Genomic DNA, 21,126 nt, shown 5'->3' on the forward strand with positions numbered 1-21,126 from the left:
CTAAACTCCTACATCTATAGTCTAACCAATTATCCCATATAGAATATACTTAAATATTCATTTTACAATAAAGAAATGAAGCAAACCTTTGGAGCGAAAGTTACTTCATTTTTTCTTTTATTTTGAAAAAAATAAACTTTTGAAAATAAAAATGAAACCAACCATTTGTCAAAATAAACATGAATAATGGTACCAACAAAGTGGTAAACATGAAAATTTCTCTTGTATTATTTACATTAACCAACAAAATATATAACACTTCTTGAAAATCTTAATAAATAATAAGGATATTGATAATAAATCAATTTTAACTATAAATTTGAATTTTATTTTTTAGTTATAACAAAATCTGTTGAGAATAAATCTAACAAAATCCTACTAAAATTTTAAATATTTTTATTAAATAATGCATTAGTAAATTTTATAATTAGTAATATGATATTACTTTAAATTAATGTAAAGGTTTTGATGATGACCCAGTTGACTCATCCAAGAGACAGTACTTGCTAACCAAGTTCCAGATAAAGTTATATGGTAACAAAATAAAACTATGTGCTAGTATTCTGCAATGGGGAAATTTCAAGGACATTAAAGGGATATTTTCAAAAATACATTTTTCATTAAGTGGCAAAACACTTTTATACATTTGTTCTCTATATATATAATAAATCATTATTTAAATAAATAAAAAAATTATGTTTTCAAATTATATTTTTTCAAATTGAAACTTTTATTTAATTTTTTTTTTTGAATTAGTTAACCCTCGGGATATAAGTATCTTTAACCCTTCATTAAAAGTGAGGGTAAAAGTGATTAGTGAAAACATGAAAAATAGTAATATGAATATGGTATTTGCGGTAGTTTCCCTTCTGCGATTGATCAAACTTTTGTCGGACCACAATAAAAAATCTCTCATTATTTTACTAACTAATACATTTGCCTACCATTACGCAAGTGGTGATAGTTGTGATACACTGAAACCATCTGATTAAATATCAGAACATATATACTACCTGCAAATGGATCTCACATCTAAGATTATATGCTGAGAGGCACAATCAAGAACAAAACTTGTAGCTCATATAAAGTACTCTAATTTACCCCACTTACAAAAAAATTATTCTCGTTACCCCGTCTATTTTCTAACTAACCTTCTCTTTTCTTCATTCCCTTCTTACCATTTCTTTCTTTATTATTATTTTTTTTTTCATATGTTGCGAGACCCACACGACTGTTTCTTTTTCTTTTATTTTTTCAGGTGGATCCCACCTTATTCTTCTATAACGAGTGGGGTTTTTCTTTCAGATTTATTTCCGTTTTTTATTTTTTTTAAAGAATTATTAATATTTAATATTACTAACAATTATGGAAACGAAATTAAAAATTTCGATTTATCTTCAAATATTTTTTATAAATAACTAAATTACAAAATAAATTATTTCAATACTATTTCAATAAATAAACAATTAATTTCAAAATAAAATTTAAGAAAATATTTATATAATTATTTTCCTAAACTAAATTTTTTATCTCTTTTATTTAAAATTTATCAAATTTAAAATAAGATATTTCACATTTTAATTAACACCTAATTTCAAAATATCTATATAATTATTTCAATAATATTTCAAAAATACAAATTTAATAAAATATGTATTTTAATAATATGTTAATCAACAATTTCAAACATAATTTAATAAAATATTTATATTAATTTAGGTTATGAAAATATTTTCAAAATTACAAATTTAATAAAACATATATTTCAATAGTAGTTTAATCAATCATTAATTTCAAAAATATTTTTTAAGAAACTGTGTATATGAATTATTTTCCTTAATTAAAGTTTTTATCTCTTTTATATAGCCTTCAAATTTAAAATAAGATATTTTATTATTTTATATTTATAATTGAATTTAACAATCTATATAACTTATAAATAATATTCTCTTTGTTTCATAAAAAGTAAGACACTTTTTCTTAAGTAAATCTTTAAGAATCCTAATTTAGTTATATCTATTTTGAATTTAATATTAATGTAAATATTCTTTGATATTCGTCTTAAAAACTTTTGATTAAATAGATGTATTTATTAAGAACATGAATGCATTTAAATCATTTTTAATCTTTGTAAAAATATCAAAATTGTATTCTTCATTAAACGGAAAAGGATATATATTCACTACTAGAACTACCTTAAACTACCTTGGATTAACTTGTACTACTATGTTTATACATATTTCTAAGAACTTTATATTTTCGGCTTATTATATTTTAAAAGATATAACTTATGTATTTTGAAATTATATGTCTAAATATGTGTTTAGATATCAAATTAGTTATGAAATCTTTAATATTTCTTAAGTTGTTAGAAAACTTATCTTTTTCACAAAATCTTTAATGTCTTGATGTTGAAGTTATAATTAGGTGAATCACGAAAATTACATATTTAAAAAAATTTGTTTCTACGAAAGTATTATATACGAACTAAAACTGATTAAATGCATCGATTTTACTAGAAATATTTTATTTTTCATGTGGTATTACTAATAAATGTTAAAATTTGCAAAAGTATTACTATGAACAAGATAGTATTACTACTACCTTGAGTACTACTAAGTGCAAATATATTATTATTTTAATATTTTTCAAATTTATGTTAAATATATTTTATACGTTTTAAATATGTTTTACATGTCTTAAATGTCTTATTTATCTTTGTATATAACATACTCACATTTTAAATTAATGAATTTTTTAATAGTTTTTTAAGTCTAAGAATGTTTTTTTTTAAATAGTTTTCTTAATAATCATACCTAAAAATTAGTTTAAAACATGTGCTACTTCCCCTTTTGTTTAAAGGTTTAGACATTTTTTCAATAGTCCAAATTTTTTTTTTTGTATATACTAATACCTAGTACTAGGTGTTTTCCTGCACCATGTGCAGTAAGAAATTTTTTAAATCTAATTTATATTTAAAAATAATATTTTTAAATATGATATATTTTACTATTTTCTTACTAATATTTAATATAGATTTGATATATATTAAATCAATTTGCATAAAACTAATAAAAATTGTATAATTATAAAAAATTTAGCTTAAACAATATTTATAAAATTTGTATATATATAAGAAACTAATGATTTTACAATTAGATATTTAATTTTTTAAAAAATTGTAGAAATTTTTGAAAGCTTTAGTAATACAAATTATATAATTATACAAAAATAATAACATTTCAAAATTTGAAATGTTATATATGAATATATTTATTTTATAGATGATGTATGAGTTATTACCATATTTAAAAAAAGTTTACCAAAAAGAAATATCAATATTAAATGTAATATATGAATTATTACCATATTCTAATAAGTTTGCCAAAAATATAAATCAACATTAAATGTAATTATCCATGTTATATTTTTCCGGAAGCCATGTCATCAATTTTAGTAGTCATGTCATATTTGTTTTGTGAAATTGATTGTAGAGAGTACATGTGGCAAAATCACTTCGCAAATATAGTCTAGGGGATTCCATTAGTCCAAACCTGTTTCAATCTTATAAAAATTTATAAAACCCAAATATTAAAATTTACACATTCAAAATATTAAAATTTTAAGAATACAAATAAAAAAAAAAACATAACAAAACCGCCACTGCCCACAATGCACATGACTTGGTCCGAGTAAAACCATGACTAACGCATTCTCTATGACATCCACTCGAAACTACTTATGCATAGAGCTCCACCTAGACAATGTAACATACAAGCCCAGGAACATGATTAATAATTGAATACGGAACATATCCAAGATCCAACACCTTCAGCTAATGTATCACCACTAAAGCCAAGATCAGAAGAAATGCTTTCAAGGAACAACTCTGCAACAGGAAGAAAGAATCTATTGTTGAATATATAGTAACAACACGCTCCTCGCAAAGCACGCTGGTCGCCACCCGGCAAAGCCTCTTTGATCCTCATGTTTGCTTCCGTCTCAGAACTTATATGCTTAGTAATTTCACCACTTCACCGAAAATGCTCCCTGCTTTTCCTATGCCTTGAAGCCTGAAACAAAACAAAATATAGAGAAAAATGTATCGCTGGTTTTGTTGTTCTGTAGGCAAACTTTCTTCTTACATTAGATGCTTATGTTCCCTATTGTTGTGTCTATCTTAATACTAATACCACTCAATCTTGCTAAACTAATTTTCCGACTCAATGGGTGTAAAAGTTTGGATCTTCCTCTGGTGAAATGTGGGTAAGCGCTCTCTGATTCACACAGTCACAAAATTAAGGAAATTCATCAAACTAAATCAACTGTGTTTCGATTGACCTTGGGGGGTTTCGATTGTCGACGGATTAGAAAAGAAGTTGAGAGTAAAAAAGGAAGCACGAGAAAGGATACGAGGTCTTCCACTGCACTTGCCTCCTTCGCTAACAATGCCGCCACGAAATTCTCTGCCGCCGATGACGACGAACGACTCTCTGTTGTCAACTCCGTCCACGAGAATTGCGACTGCGCTCACATCAAGCATAGCCGTTCGTCCTTCGGTACAACAATCTAAGGTTACGAATGATTAAAAGTGCTTAGCTTACCAATTCACTGGATATGACCAACGAGAATGCGCCATAACCATTTTTAGCCTGAATTAATTCGTTGGTTTCAAAGATAAAATTGTACGAAGATACCTCTGATAGGAGGAAGAACGGGACGATTGAGTCGTTCCGTCGTCGGAATAGAGCCTGAATTAAAACAGAGTTATGGAACTGAGCGATTTTTTTTTCCGTTGAAGAGAAAACGAAAGCTCAGAAAAAAAAAGATTAAAATTCCCAAAAAAAACGTGAGAGAATGATGGAAAGATCTGACAAATTTTTTCACGGTAGAGAGGTAATTAGTTGAATAGCCTCCAGAGAGAGAAAGTTCCATCTTCTCCCTTAAAACTCAGCTTCTCTTCTCAGATTTGGTTAAGACTGGCGTGCTTGGACTTACACAGCCACGACGACGGTCTTAATCTTTCCTTTAGCTTGCTTTTGTTCTTGATTTTCTCGTGTTTGACAGAGATTTTTTTCTGAGTAGTTGTTTGGTTGCGGTGGAAGAGGTTCCCGAAGAGATCTCCAGCCAGAGCTAACAGATATAATTGATTATGACAAAGAAGACGCCGGATCTTGTAGAGGTACGGAGAAGTTCACCTGCAAACGTCTTCTTCTCTGTTTTTTACTTAGCTCCTTGTAAGATTTTGTTTGTCCGGTGACCAAATCCATCAACTCACTCCATGTTTTGAGATCTTTACTCGGGTCAGATGTGTTTATAGCTTCAAAAAGGCTGAATCTGAGGCGTCCTTGTCTGGATTTTAGTGTTTATCTTTCTTTACCTTTGTTCTAGCTTCGGTGCGAGATAGTGGTGTGATGGTGTGTGGAGAGTAGAACATGTCTAACATCTCTGAGAAGTTTCAGGTTGCTTGTCCCATTCTAGGAAAGAGTCATTCTCGCGGCCACTGAATAAGTGTATTATCCGGTTTGTCTTTTGCTCTTGTGTTCCTCAGTGGCTTCGTATGGTTGGAGCATTATAATGAGGTTGAGGGTATTAAGATTTCTGATGAAGGTTTGTTTGAGGAGGGAGCTTATCCCCAATTGTTGTTCTTCTCTGGTTGGTTTCTGATGTTATTCGTATTGGTTCTGGCTTGGTACCATGAACTGAAGGTTCAAGTAAGTTTGGTTTTGTTTCGTTGTTATGGCCACTGCATCGTTTCCTCTCTCGTTAAGAGTTTCGGCTGTTCAAAAGTGTAGAAAGATTAATATTATTTTCCTTTGTCAAGGACTGTCTTTAGCTTTGGTTATATGAGTCTAGAGTTGATGTAGCGGAAGCTTTATAGGATAGAACTAGAAATCCATTGATTCTAAGAATACCCGAAAAACTAGAATAACACAAAGAATCTTATTTAGTCTAAGAATACCTAAGAATCAACGTCTTCTTAAATTCGTTGAGATCACCTATAATCTACCGAAAACAAGAAACAAAAGAGAAATCTCTTAACTTTTAATAATAATCAATCAACTCCATAGAAACTTAAGCCTAGACGACTATATATAATAAAACCATAAAACCCTAAAACAATAAAGATAAGTATCTAAATTAATATAATCAATAAAATAAACAATAAGATATTTGGAAATATTCCAAATATGTATCTTCATCATTCTTTCCGGGTTGGAAAAGATTAACCCTCAAATCTTGTTCTTCTGTAGATATTGTTTTTCTTTTATCTTCTTTGCTCGTTGATTCCACCCTTGATACATCTTTGAATTATTCATCTGAATGAATATGTCTTCAATGTATTTTTCTAGAACCACCGTGTAGTCACACAACTCTTTAATTTTTAATGCCTTGATCAATGAGTAGCCAAACGATTCCCAATCTTCCAATGCACGTGTAGTGCATTTACTTTCAATTTTGATTGCACTCATGACATCTCTCACGTATGCTTTTGTGGTCATGAATGCATCCTTGCTGAAAACAAAATCAATGGGCTCGAGCATCATCATGTCCTCACCATATCGATCATAGATGGCAGGACCAGTAATTTCTTTGTAAATAATTACTTCACTTTCCACGAACAAATTCTCCATGATCCAGAATCGAGTTTTGATTAAGACACCAAAACACCAGCTCTGATACCACCTGATGTAGCGTAAGCTACGATAATGCAAGTAACCTATTGATTCTGAGAATACCTAGGAGACGTTGCTTTCTTGAACTCGTTGAGATCCACAGATCTACCGAAAACAAGGTTGAGAATACTCTTCTCAGTGCTTAACAAAAACTCTTTATAAAATATCAATATAAATAATCTGAATACAAATTTAAGCCTAAACGGCTATATATAAGAAAACCATAAAATCCTAAAATAATAAAGATAATTATCTAAAAACTAATAAAATAAATAATGTTGTGAATCGAGAGAAAGAGGGAATCGGTTAATCTTATTATTATTCCATAGACCATGATACATATATATATGAATACAAGAGTAGGGTTTAGAACCTCTAGAAGATGAGCTTATGGGCCTATATGGACATCCACATAATAGTTCATAACACTCACCTTTGGATGTCCATTATACAAAATAAATCCTAAAACGCATAAGATGATGCCTCATTAAAAACTTTACTAGGAAAACTCAGTGGGAAAAACTATAGTTAAGGGCAAAAGAGTGCAGCGCGCATCTACTTCCCCTGATGAGAACATAACTTGAGATATCTGATATGACACAATCCAATGTGATGAATTAACTTCTTTGTCTTGAGCTTGGACCAGTTCATTTCTCTTGGCAGATTTGACACTCCTCACTGAAACTTGAATACCTTGATGACCGTAGTATAAAATGACTTCAAACCACTTGTAAATCGGAGGTAAAATCCATTTCTAATTTTAGGCATCGATCTGGCTCTGGTAAGATGAAAATACCGAGCGGTATTTTGAATATCATACGATATTAGGTATCTGAGACAGCTTGTACATGTCCCACGAAAACAGTCATATCTCGAGTTCTATAATGGAGAATGACTTGATTCAAATTGGAGATGAAAATAGACTCAAAGATCTTTCTCTGGACACAAATTTCATATTTTAATTCCATCTAAAAGGTCCCCTTTGATTGGAAAAATTTTGACCTTCGATTCTGTCTCAAGAATGGAATGTGTTCATACATTGATTCTTCTTCAAGTATGATTGATCTATCTCATTTTCTCCTTCTCTTAGTCTCAAATATATCTTTATCACTTAAGTGATAACATTCCTCTCAAGGTATCTATCATTTGCGTGTTCTTTGTTGCCTCGTTAAAACCTTGACATGGAAAACCCAATGGGACAAAACCATGATAAGGAAAAAGAGTACAACCACACACATCATCATATTCTCCCCTTGGAAGCATCATCTTTGGGAAATGTATTCTCATCATATATATCATCCTTTTAGGAATTGCTATAAGCATATCCTTAGTGAATAAGCTCGTTTGATTGTCAGATAATCTTTTAGACCTTTGGACTTATGGTCTGTAGTATCTCTTTCACACAAATATCATATCTTGGTCTTTTAGGACTCTGTATTCAATTTTTTTTTTTTTTGACAATCTTCTAAACCTTCACATTATGCATACTTATACATACGAGTTATCCTTTTGATTCTCGTAAAAGTTACAATTATGACTATCTTTCTTGTCATACGAAATCACATCTTTCAATCATGAAAGAGATCAGTAAATTTTCCAATATTATGGTACTCATGACCAATAATTATTTTCACATATATTCTCAATATACTCACGTGGAAATGTTCTCGAGAACTAGCACTTACTGCTTCTAGCAGTCCAAATCCTTATGGGGTTTACTGCTTCTTGCAATTTATCATTCCAGTGGCTCTTAATTCTTTTTCTTTGTTGCCAGACTAAAGAAACTTGAAAGTTGATGCTTCCACCACATAATGATGTGTTTCTTATAACAATTTCAGGTCTTTGTGAGAACTCTTGTGCAACTACTCTTTTGCATCTCACAACTATTCATCATCTCATTCACTCTTTCAGATAAAGACTCATTTGTGTGCCACTGGTTTTGCACTATTAGGTGTACGGACTATCGGTCTGAATTCCCTTCTCTTTGCAAGAGATTTAACCCTTTATCTATTGCTTATTTCCATTTTGGACTATCATTCTCTTTGTGTACACTTTTTAATAGATGTTTCATGATCTTCATTCTCATCAACTGCTACATTGCATGCATAAGTATTCACGACGTCGATTTGATATCGGTTCATATTGTTCCAGACATGACATAGCTATTTGAGATTTTTTTATTCTCAGGTACCTGAATTCTTTCTTGTCATGTTTTCTATCTCTTTTCGAGATCCTTAATTTTTCATTCCTCGATTATGCCATTCTCATTCATGCTCTTTTTCTTTTCCGAGGATTATTTTATTTGGAACCGATAGGTCTTTCACGCTTCAAGCGCTCTTTAGACTCATTAGCAGTTTGATACTGTCCTTCTGGGACATCCATTTTAATTGGAGCATTTACAGCTGGTACTTGTGACTTAATCACTTTCTTAGGGTCAGTAAATGAGCCTGGCAACTCATAAGCTAATCTTTGTAATAGAATTATCTCCATACATTCATTTTGGACTACTATTTACGCTCTTTACTCCGATGATCAATGATAATTCATCCAACTCATTTATTCTCCAGCTGTTTATTTTCTCCTCTTAGTGTTGGATAGACTAACTATGAGTCTTTAAATAAAATTTATAAAATATCATCAATGGAAATCATATCTAACATATTAATAACCTCTTTCGAGGTCCCATATTTTTGCGGTGTGATGGAGCAACTACAAATTATCCAAATTCTCTAGATGGGGATCTTTGTTTCTTGACCCAAAACAAATTTGATGGGGAGAGTTCTTAAGAACTCTTTGGCATTATGCGAATCAGTACTGCTGCGTCTTAAGTATGAACATTAGCTACGAGATGTTCATCATGTATCTCCACATGCATAAAATAATTATCAAGGGGTTGTGAATTCACCAGTATTACCAATAGGTCTCGCAAACATCAGGTTGCGAATATGTGACAAGGATACATACGACCTTCTTATCGATGTTTTAATTATTAACATATGGTGGATGATCAGTCCACCAGTGGGTTGTGATCAAGTCCACAAACATCTCCTTGTATAAATAGATTCCATATCTATTCAGCTGGTGAGAACCATATTATTATATTTCCTTGTACGCAAGCAGCATATAACAGATTATTGGTAAGAATCTTCTGGTTCTTTAACGAATGTCCATATGATTGTCTTTCGCTTAATTACTAACCCGGGACGGCAGAACCGGTTTGCCAAACATTACCTTTTTGGTAAACTTATTGTTTACTATTACATTTATCTCCATTTTTAATCATTGTGTAGTACAATACAATAGTGCCTTGGTAATACTTCTGATTAAAGATATTCAACATTTCCATTTACTTGTTGTCTCAAGAATATTAGATTCTAAATCTCATGGTGTTATTTTATAAATGACTCTTTAAATATATTTCCAGTTTGAACATACTTCTCGATGTTCACTTACTAGAGATGTGGGATTCTCTAATTCTCCCCCTCGAGATAATGACACTTCAAGTTCATATATTTAGAATTTAATCCCATTTTAGAATCAACAACATACCCAACTTAAGGTCATGTGTTATATCTTAGATTCTTTTGACTTTTGAAATTTAGAAAAATATAACGCATTAACGATTTTAAGTTGCGTTCCCATAAGCAAGCATGTATCTGCTCCTCTAAAGCTTCCAATAATCTTGATACTACTAGACATTGTACTCACAATAATTTTCTTTCAATCTTTAGATGAATGAATCATATATATTCTTTATTATCATCTTTATTTTCTCAACTTCAAGTGAGAGTATGAGTTCTAAAAAGAAACTCTTTGGATCTTGACCTTATTTATATCCATATTCACATCTACAATCACTTTTATACTTTCTTGACCAATGTTGATTTTCTTTCTCAATATAAAATTTCATATTCTCTTCAAGAGAATGGATCATAATCAACTAGACGTGATTTATCATCTTACGCCAATAGCTCGTTATTTTATGAGTCTCAAGGAGACAAGATACACGTATAAACTTGTTTAATCTCTTTTCTCAATCATGTGTCTGCTGGACAACATTACATGTATGAAAAATTTATTTTCCAATATATATGCATCATAAAAAATTTCTTCGAGAAATTTTGCTTTTAAACTTAACATCCAACATAGTTGAGATTTATTTATAGACTTCGGGTATTATAATCTCCAGAAGCAAAATAAATAATGAGCTTTATATAATCACATTAAGATGATTATACCTTTTTGGATTGTTGTCCAAAAATTTATGGATATTTTAAGGTCAAGTCTTAAACTTAAAATTCTCATATATTTAATGGTAATAAACTATAACGTAAAACACATATGTCAAATTATATAGAGATATATATTATCATAAACATGTTATTTTAGAAATAAATAATATTCATATAATAATTATTTTATTCACTATCTTTTTACTATCATGCCATTAATCATTTTTAGATTATATTGATTAACTTTTCAACAAAATATTTAAACGACTCAAATGACATGTATAATTAATTTATTTAATCAAAGCTTTATTTGACTATAAATTATTATTAAGCATGATAGGGAATATAAACTTATCTCGATAGTAGAAGTAAAACATGAATTGGAAATCTGGCATGAAGATGATCTTTAAAACATTTTCTGTCTTTCAGCCAGGTAGAATCTCAAATATACATAACCCTGCAATATTTAAAACTGTTCATAAAACATGGCTATATTGATATGTTAGTAAACATCAATATATAATATCAAAATTAATTCTGTGGCATTATCCCAATACTATTACTAACAATACATAAAACATGTGTAGTATTCAAAAGAATAATATTCGTTAATCTATGGACTAGAGACCAAACATATAAAAGGAATGAGCGGCATAATATACAAATATGATTTTAAATCAAGCATAAAGAATAATGACTAGAGAACCGCTAGAACAAATACACTGTAATGCATATGAAACCATAAACATGATAGAAGACGCATATTATTACTTGTACATGAAGTTCGACGAATGTATCAACTGGTAACCATGGCTCCACTAGAGGAGGAGTTGCCTTTTTGGTCTAGACTAGGGATCGACTTTCCTCTAGTGCGAAATTATTAGCTCCACATGTGGCCACGCAGATATGGATTCATGCTTACGGCCCATTTGAATATCCGGGAGAGGATCCATCCGTGGGTTGCACCTCTCACCCGGGAGTTAGGTCTGTGTCTTTAATAGATCCGGTTTAATCATTTTGTTTAAAAAAAAAAAATGTATCAACTGGTGAAATATAAATTAGTGAGAAACAAGAACCACTCATATAAAATAATATCATTTATTGTATTCACAGCAATAGGTCAAACTCAGACTCATATTATATTGCTAAAAGAACAAAGTATATATGTGAATAATAATACCATGACTATGTCATGTGTTAACTGTATGAATGAATTAAGTAATGAAACAATAACCATATATACTGACGTGTAACATCAACACATGACAATAAAGAGTATCAACTATAACAAGAAATGATTCGTAGGTTTTAATTGTAGTTATAGATTCTAACTTTTAGTTCACAGTATCAACAATAAAAATAGTGAGTTAAGCGGTGATGGTTATAACTTATAATCAAACCGATTGATTTTCATAATAAAACAGTAAATAACAAAGAAGGGCTCTTGATAACCAAACCTATTAACAATAAGCCATACAAATTGCCTGTAAAATTAAATTAAACTAGTCATCTTTAACAGATGGACAACCATTGACAGTCATAAAATTAATCTGAATGCTATAATCGAAGTATAATACAAAGCCGTTCTGTTATCAAAAGACTACTTATTCTCTCTGGTGATTTATTAAATTAATAAAACCAGATCAATAACGATACAATATATTTCAGAAAGTTGACTACGCGATTAGCTACTTTATGAGTATAAAAGAGCACCAGTCAAACCAAGTCGTTCAAAGCAATAGCATCTCGAGTAATTAAATTTTGAGCAAACAAACGAAAAAGAAACATGACCAACAAACGATTCTCTCATAATAACATAATAATCAGATCTAAATAATTGGTTAAAGCATGATCGATTAAGTATGATATTAAAGTATAGAGAGTAATCCTTATCTTGATAGGTAGTGGTAGCAACATCAATCGAAGGCGTCAAAGATGGATACGAAGACCCCGTCTAAGAGCGAAACGAAGATGACGTCATAAGCTATGAGGAATTTTTTTTTCTTTTTTTCATGGCTAGGGTTTTAGATTTTTCGAAGTGTTGTGAATCGAAAGAAAGAGGAAATTGGTTAATCTTATTATTATTTCATAGACCACGATACATATATATAGAAAGACAAGACTAGTTTAAAACCTCTAGAAGATGAGCTTATGGACCTATATGGACATCTACGTAATAGTTCATAACAAATAACAATTGTCCCAAGTATTTATCTGCATCAGGAATACCATATAAACTGAATGGATATAATTTTATAAAAACCGTAGGATTTGGATATGGTTTGGTATATAACCGATTAAACCGAACAAAACCGACTAAAAGTAGAAACATGTAAATATGTATCTATTTTATAACAATACATGAATATCTATTTGTTATATAAGTTAAATTTGTGTTAATAAATATTACCATAATGTTATAGTAATAAAGAACAATTTGTAAAACAATTGAACTATAATTAAATAACAATACATCGCAATTCAGACATCTTATTTTTAAGTTTTTTTTTATTTTTTTGCTTTATTTTAGTATTCACTAAATTAATATGAAGATTATAAATTTGATAGAAAATAATTAATGGAAAATTTTCATAACTTTTTTCTTATCCATAAACAAACAGAGTTTCATGTTCAATCGAAAAAGTATGACTTTAATGAACACTAAATATGGAAGAGTGGAAAAACTTTTCTTTCATGTTTCTGTTTTGTTTCATATTTTTATTTTCAAAATTTCAGGTTCTGATTTTAATTATAGATTTGATTATTTTATTTGATGGTAGAAGCATTTTTACTTTTTTGTTCATTTATTTGAACATGTAATATATTTTTAATAAATGACCGTGTTGACAATATGACTCTAAAATTTATTTTATATGATCTTAAACTAAATAATTATGTTTTTTTGGTATAAAACCGAATAAACCGAAAACCGACGGTATATAAATCGAACCGAACCAAAGTAAATATGGATTTAGAATGGTAGTTATATTTTACTAACCGAAATACCGAAAACCGAAAAAAATCAAACCTAAACCAAACCGATATCCGGGTTGAACACCTTCAAAATCAGATGGGAAAAAAAATGATGGAAAGATCCATATGTTTTAGGTTTGGATTTGGATAATCCGATTGAACCATGGCTGGGTTTGTAATTATTCAAATTCATTAAGTCCTTATTAGATGTCTTTTACTCGTTTTCTGATTTAAAAATATTCAAAAAGAAAATCTTTTTAGAACTGGGGCATATTAGAATTTTTTTGATAAGGTTCTAGGGCTTTTTAAAATAAAGTCCCATCTAAAGAGAGACAAAAGGTTGAAACTTTACACACTGAACTCAGGAGGCATTGATAATAATATTACAGTGGTAGGGCGTTTTAACAATTCAACCGTATCCGTAAGTTACATCTCGTTTCGGTAACACCGAGTGAAAGGGTATCTCGACTCTTTCCTTCACAAGACACCTTGCTTCACCGTCTTCAATCACTAGAACTTTCCCTGGAGGACATTGGTTCGATGTTCTCTTCCCTCCGACTACTCTCTGCGGGAGAAACTTCAGCGACGCGCCTCTTTTCCTGATCTCTGGACCATATCCAGAAGCATACAAGATTGAAATCACACCGATGATTGGAAGCAAGATCTTGGCAACAGAGCCTAAGAAGCGAACAACTCCATGGGGACTTTCAACCTCTGTTTCCTTTCTCACGTGTCCTGACCCAAACCCGTTTGCATCGGATATCTTCTGCTTAGACGGTAAATGAGGTAGGTAGCCATTATTGTTGTTATCTAAACCGAGGGAGAGAGGAGGATGAACAGGGTAAGGAGGAAGGAGAAGATCGTTCTCATAGTCAACTCTTTCGCCAGCAAAAGTCGAAGCCTCGCGTAGTACTTGAAGCTCTTTCCCTTTGTAGTCCTTGAGCTTCTCAAGCAACACCTTCCTGCTGTAATCAATCTCAGAGAGTGCCACTTGCTTCTCGTATTGTTGTCTTTGCCGTAGATTCTGGTTTCATTACAAGAAAACCAATCAATACAATGATAGATAGGTCTTATTAACTGAGATTAAGACAGTGAAACCAATTCAGACCCAATCAATGTTTCAGTTAAAAGCCACAAACTTTGAGTTCCTTAAACAATGAAAATTCACAATTGGTCTGGTTTTGGCTAATTGGGACAAAAAGCCATAGAAGCAGAGAAAATCTAGGGTTTTAGAACCTGTAAAGCAGCAAGCTGAGACTCTAGGGATTCTAGAGCATCGCGGATACGCAGAAGCTGTTCATCAGCTTCTTCTTCCTCCTCCTCTACATCTCCAGAGCTGATTGAGTCAAAATCCTTATCTTGATTCGCAATAGTCTCATCCTTCTTTCCTTCTCTGGGAAAAGAAAGCTCGTTTCCGCCGCCGCCGTGGCCGTCGTCGCTGACGGCGGGGCTGGAGCTGTCGATACAATCGGTGATCTTGAGCCTGAGCTCGGTAGCTCTGGCTAAAATCAACCCGATGCCTTCTTCGTCTTCCATTTTCAGGCGAGTGAAGGAGAGTTTTGAAGTGGGATTTTCATTACGTGTCAGCAAAAAAGGACACAATATTTTTTTAATTGATTACTAGTTATGTTTGGTTGTCGATTGATTTTGTCATTGTTTGGTTGTCGATATAGATGATCCTTGTTTGCATTACCTTTTAGTAGTTAACTAGGTAGTTTTGGACTAGCCTTTTGTTTGATTTGTTGGTTCAAGTTTTAGAGATCCTATCTATTGATGACTTTTATGTGTGTATTACTTCTCATTTGAATCGAAAAAGTTTCATTTTTTTAAGAACTCTTAGTTAAGAAACTCCCATTGGACCATTCAAAATGGGAATTTCTTAACTAAAATTCTTAGGTTACTTTTATTAATTAAAAAGTTATTAAGAAACCAATTAGAGATAATAGGGATAAACATGTTCTTAAACCCTCAACCTATTTGTGCTCTTTCTTGTTTTGGGGATTTGTTAGTATTGTAGCGTCGTACGTACTAGAACAAAACCACATGACTAATCACTGGCTTTATCGTTTTCTAATATATTAATAAATCTTTATAACTCATCAAAATTATCTAGTGGAAGAACTAAAGAAGATATGTGATGTGATCCAAAATTTAATAGATTACTAATTTTGTGTAAATTGAAGTAAATTAATGAAATATTTGGTCAAAATTAATTTTTGACCCCCAAGAAACTTGTGTTGGAATTCAAGTAACTCACAAATGCATACAAATTTTATAATATATTATTATATTAATTTTTATATATCAAATTTATATATTATAATCTTGATTACGTTTCTGGTAGAGTGAATGCAATTTGAAGATTCCTTAACATGTCAGATAGGAAATAAAATATTTGCAGGTTTTGCATGCTCGTCTCTATAAAGTATTTGCATGTGAATAGAGCTAGGAGCTGAGTGCAGAAATAAGAGGTGAGATAGAAGAGAGTACCTCCCTACCCTTTCTTTCTTTGTTCTCACATACTCTCTAATGGCTAACGTAAAGCTTATTTACCATTACCTCATAACCCACTTTTTCAAGCTCTGTTTGCTCCCATTAATAGCACTTGTGGCCACTAAAGCATCAAGCCTAACCCTAAACATTCTATTTGCGATTTTCACTTTCGGGTCAACCGTCTACTTCTTGACCCGACCTAGACCTGTTTACCTCGTCGACTACTCCTGCCATCTTCCTCCTGCGCATCAAAAGATCAATATCAACAAGAATCTTGAAATAAATCCTTTCCTGAGTTCACTGGGCGAGACGTCGTCTTTGGACTTCTTTTATAGGGTTCTTGAACGTTCAGGTCTGGGGGACGAGACCTACATTCCAAATGCACTTCATAGCGTCCCACCTCTCCAGACCATGGCGGCGGCGCGTGAGGAGACAGAACAAGTCATCTTCGACGCCATAGACAATCTCTTAACCAACACCAAAGTCAACACGCGCGAGATCGGTATAATCATCCTCAACTCAAGCACGTTTAACCCGACTCCTTCGCTCTCAGCGATGGTTGTGAACAAGTACAAGCTCAGGAGCAACATCAAAAGCATCAATCTTGGCGGTATGGGCTGCAGCGCAGGCGTCATTGCCATCGATCTCGCAAAGGACTTGTTGCAAGTCCATAAGAACACTTACGCTCTTGTGGTGAGCACAGAGAATATCAGCCGCAACGCGTACGCAGGTGACAACAAATCAATGATTGTCGCAAACTGCTTGTTTCGTCTAGGTGGGGCCGCGATATTGCTCTCAAACAAACCGGGAGACAGGAGACGTTCCAAGTATAAACTGCTCCACACGGTTCGGACACACACGGGAGCGGATGACAAATCTTTTAGATGTGTGCAACAAGAAGATGATGACAAGGGCAAAACTGGCATTTCATTGACTAAAGACATAACCTCTGTTGCTGGGAGAACCATTACCAAAAACATAGCCACTTTGGGTCCGTTGGTTCTCCCCGTGAGCGAGAAGCTCCTGTTTTTCAAGACATATATACGCAAGAAGTACTTCGACGACAAGATTAAACACTATGTTCCGGATTTTAAGCGTGCCATTGATCATTTCTGTATCCACGCGGGTGGGAGAGCTCTGATCGATGAGCTCGGGAAGAGGTTGGGGCTATCTCCGGTTGACGTGGAGCCATCTAGATCAACTTTGCATAGGTTTGGTAATACTTCTTCGAGTTCTATTTGGTATGAGTTGGCTTATACGGAGGCTAAAGGTAGGATGAAAAAAGGGGACAAAGCTTGGCAGATTGCTTTAGGTTCGGGTTTTAAGTGTAATAGTGCGGTGTGGGTGGCTTTACGCAATGTTAACCCGTCGGTTAATAGTCCTTGGGAACATTGCATTGACAAATACCCGGTTAAGCTTGATCTTTGATTCTCTCAAAGTTAATAATTAATAAGGTTGATCTCCAGTATGCATGCATCTGTCCACTTGTTTCTCTAACCTTTAGTTCATGTATTATTTACAAATAATGTTACTAGAAAAGTTTGAATTTTTTATAATTAATTAATAATATTAATGACAAATCAATTTTAGTTATAAATTTAATGTTTATTTTAATTATAACAAAATCTTTTGAGAAAAATATAAAAAAACTTACCAAAAATTCAAATATATTTTTATAAAATATTGAATTAATTTGGTAACAAAATTTCAAAAATCATATAATCTTCCAAACTAAATGTAAATAATATATTCAAATTTTTATGATAATATTAAAGTTCTATATTTATAAAATAAAAAATATCCGCACGAACCTATAGGTCAAACTCTAGTTACACATTAAGTAAATGTTATTTTCAAAATATGATTTAATTTTAATAGATAAAAAGTTAGTTTACAATAATATCAAAATATGATTGATGTTAACAAATATTTTAGTAAGGAAAAAAATTATGGGAAGTTTACTTAAATGACACAAATTAATTGTGTTATTACTAGAATGACTCATATTTTTTTGACAATTATTAGAATATTTTTCTGGTCGAAATTTCTCTTGTCCATATTTGTAACAAAAAAAAAAAGCATTACCAAAATATCCTTAACTTTTGATCGACGGCAGATTTGTTTTCAAAAAATAAATCTGTCAAATAATAAGTCTATTTATAAAATCTATATAGAAAAAAAATCTACCGTTAAAGTGGTGTCAGACTTTTTTTGAAACGTTAGATTTGTTTCCACGGCAGAGTTAATTATCCGATTTGAATAGAAAACAAATTTTTAAGAATATGTTTGTCGAATGAGGTAGTAGATTTGTTATAAATGGTAGATTTTTGTGGTCAACTTATTTTATTATGTTCGACTTATTTTCTTACGGCAGATTTATATATCCGACTTAAAATTGTTAGTAAACTTTTTGTTTATGTGGTGACAGACTTTTTAATTTATGTTATGGCAGATTTATTGACGGAAATCTTGGTTTATGTAAACCAAACTTAATTTAATGTTCAATTTCGTCCGGTTTACATTAATTTCGAATATGGTTTATTTTTAGGTTAATTAAGATTAGAATTAGGTAATTTTAGTTGTCATCATCTCTCTCATTTCTCTTTTCTTTCTTATCAAGTTGTCCTTTTTCATGGTGGTTTAATCACTTGTTGCAATCCTTATGTTTGGAGAAACATGAACCCAATGATGTATCAAAGAAACAATGTTATATATTTACTGAGTTTGAGATAAGGTAAGAGTCAGTACTCAAACTTAGTTATAAGGTTTCATGCCTCACCAATATCTGACTGTAATGAGTGAAATTCTCTGGTTATGCTTCCATGAATTCAAGTCGACGTTTTCATATAAACATCACATACTAGCGGCTGCTAAGCTTAGATTGCAAATAAGTTGTAGAAGAAGGCTTTGCTTATTTGTTCAGGGTATATTATAAAGAACAATAACAAGGGAACCAGATATATACACTAGAATGCTAATGATTTTAGCTTATGTTGCAGAGCTTCTTTACAAGGTATCTACTAAATGATACTACAAGTTAATAAATAATGTACTAAATACATGTATACGTAAGAAATATTGGGGACCATATCTATCTTTTAATGGCTCCATATCCATTGAAAAGTACTCCACTTTCATCAGTCACATCTTAATGATGAGGCTTCATCTTATAAGGTGTGTGTTAACCAACAACGGTGACTTCTCAGAGCCTGCTACAGTTCTAGTTATCCTCTTTTTCTTTTCCCCAAATCACAGTGTATAATCCAAAGCTCAAAATCGCTGATCCAATGACACTACACACAACACATATATGGCAAGATTTTATATAACCATTTATAGAGATGCATACGAGGAACTACTTGGTTCGAAAAAGCGAGCGTTTCTGGCGCCATGCCACTAAGCGCCTCATGGCGAGGACCTCAACGCTTCGGGACCCCATTGCCAGGCGAGGTACATAGATCCCCGCTTTTCCTCGATTTTTTTGATTTCCTTAAAGCGCTAAAAGCGGCGATTGTTGTACCTATATAAAAAAAATTGATTCAAAATTGTACACTTAACAAAACGGTTTAGGAAGAATATCTACTGTATCTAAATATACTCTTATCACGTATTAGGCGTGTAGAGGAGGGTATCCACAATCCCACTAACTTAGCACACAATCCCGCTAACCCTATTTCATCTCCTATATAATAACCTTACAAACTTTAAGTTAAACTCATTAGCTTCTCTACTCATCTTAATTTGGTGTTTTAATTTGGTATTTTATATATGAACCTTTGAGTTTTATTATATCTATTTGGTGTTTTTGGTTTTCTACATGTCTTAGCTTTCTTATGTTAACTTAATATATATGTATGGTTTTGTAGTTACTTTTTTTTGTTGCAGGTGGACAAAGCGCTCGATTTGCAGCGCCATGGCGCTAGGCGCTAATCTCCAACCTCATCGCTTCATGTCGCCACACGCTTTTTAGAACCAAGGGAACTATTGAAGCTAAGTGCGATTTGTGATGGATTAGATTACAAGTAAGTGTATCCTCAAGTGCATGGAAGAGATTACAGATAAGGTAAAAAAAAAGTTTGATATCTGATCACACTCTGAATGCTAAAATTGAACTTACATCAAAATTCCATGACGGAGTTTCGTTTCTCTCAAACATGTCTATTGCATCCTCAAGCTTAGGCAAAGGTCTTGAACGATCTCCATGTTCGTCACTGCAGTATATCCCACAGCGTTAAGACTCAAACAGAAAACATAAAAGAAACGCTTCGAAGATCTATATGAAACTTGGTCCATGGAGCTAGCTTGTTATCACATCTAACAAAAAGGTAACAATAGACCTTACAAGAACCCTATGGAAAACAGAAGAATAGGTCAGGAAAATAATCAACCTCTGCACAGACATAACTGGTGAAAAATTATGGTTATTAAGCTGTATGCATACCTGCACTCCAACTTTTAGCCAACACTTCTCAATCCTATAAACACCATCATATGCAGATCTTTTTTCTTTGTAAGACCTGTATATGAAATATAAAAAGTTAGGATCACTTGTCGTCAGAGTTTATCAAGTGAACATCCAGTTATCTTTGCACAAGGTTTAACTCAACTTTTGGACAACAACCTTTTCTTGTTCCCTTAATATAGCATTGGCGCACAGAAAAGGATTTGGAAAGCTAAAGAACTGAGAATGTAAGTAAAGTGTTGAGGTGTTGGGAATTAGGGTTTTCAAAATTTAACATTCAATCAAACAA

The 21,126-nt window shown here is 32.1% G+C and overlaps 2 protein-coding genes and 2 long non-coding RNA genes across 5 annotated transcripts; 2 read left to right on the forward strand and 2 right to left on the reverse strand.

Annotated features, from left to right (window-relative positions):
- Positions 1 to 3,597: 3,597 nt before the first annotated feature.
- LOC125583715 lies at positions 3,598 to 4,857 on the reverse strand. 2 transcript variants are annotated; one of them, XR_007320769.1, is made up of 3 exons: positions 4,698 to 4,857; positions 4,146 to 4,569; positions 3,598 to 4,073 (listed from the first exon to the last, which is right to left on the reverse strand). It is a non-coding gene; the product is annotated as an uncharacterized LOC125583715 (long non-coding RNA). The 2 variants fall into 2 exon arrangements; XR_007320768.1 differs by having other exon boundaries at positions 3,598 to 4,569.
- Positions 4,858 to 4,872: 15 nt separating this feature from the next.
- On the forward strand, positions 4,873 to 5,823 carry LOC125583716. The gene is made up of 2 exons (XR_007320770.1): positions 4,873 to 5,013; positions 5,086 to 5,823. It is a non-coding gene; the product is annotated as an uncharacterized LOC125583716 (long non-coding RNA).
- Positions 5,824 to 14,119: 8,296 nt separating this feature from the next.
- On the reverse strand, positions 14,120 to 15,465 carry LOC106406492 (plastid division protein PDV2-like). The gene is made up of 2 exons (XM_013847171.3): positions 15,119 to 15,465; positions 14,120 to 14,906 (listed from the first exon to the last, which is right to left on the reverse strand). The coding sequence occupies exons 1-2, from the start codon at positions 15,416 to 15,418 to the stop codon at positions 14,292 to 14,294; spliced, it is 915 nt and encodes a 304-aa protein (XP_013702625.1). The 5' UTR covers positions 15,419 to 15,465; the 3' UTR covers positions 14,120 to 14,291.
- A 77-nt stretch (positions 15,466 to 15,542) lies between these two features.
- On the forward strand, positions 15,543 to 17,803 carry LOC106405329 (3-ketoacyl-CoA synthase 18-like). Its single transcript, XM_013845890.3, has one exon. The coding sequence runs from the start codon at positions 16,412 to 16,414 to the stop codon at positions 17,801 to 17,803; it is 1,392 nt and encodes a 463-aa protein (XP_013701344.1). The 5' UTR covers positions 15,543 to 16,411.
- Positions 17,804 to 21,126: the final 3,323 nt, after the last annotated feature.

This window comes from Brassica napus, chromosome C3 (assembly GCF_020379485.1).
Source record: "Brassica napus cultivar Da-Ae chromosome C3, Da-Ae, whole genome shotgun sequence".
NCBI classification, from domain to species: Eukaryota; Viridiplantae; Streptophyta; class Magnoliopsida; order Brassicales; family Brassicaceae; genus Brassica; species Brassica napus.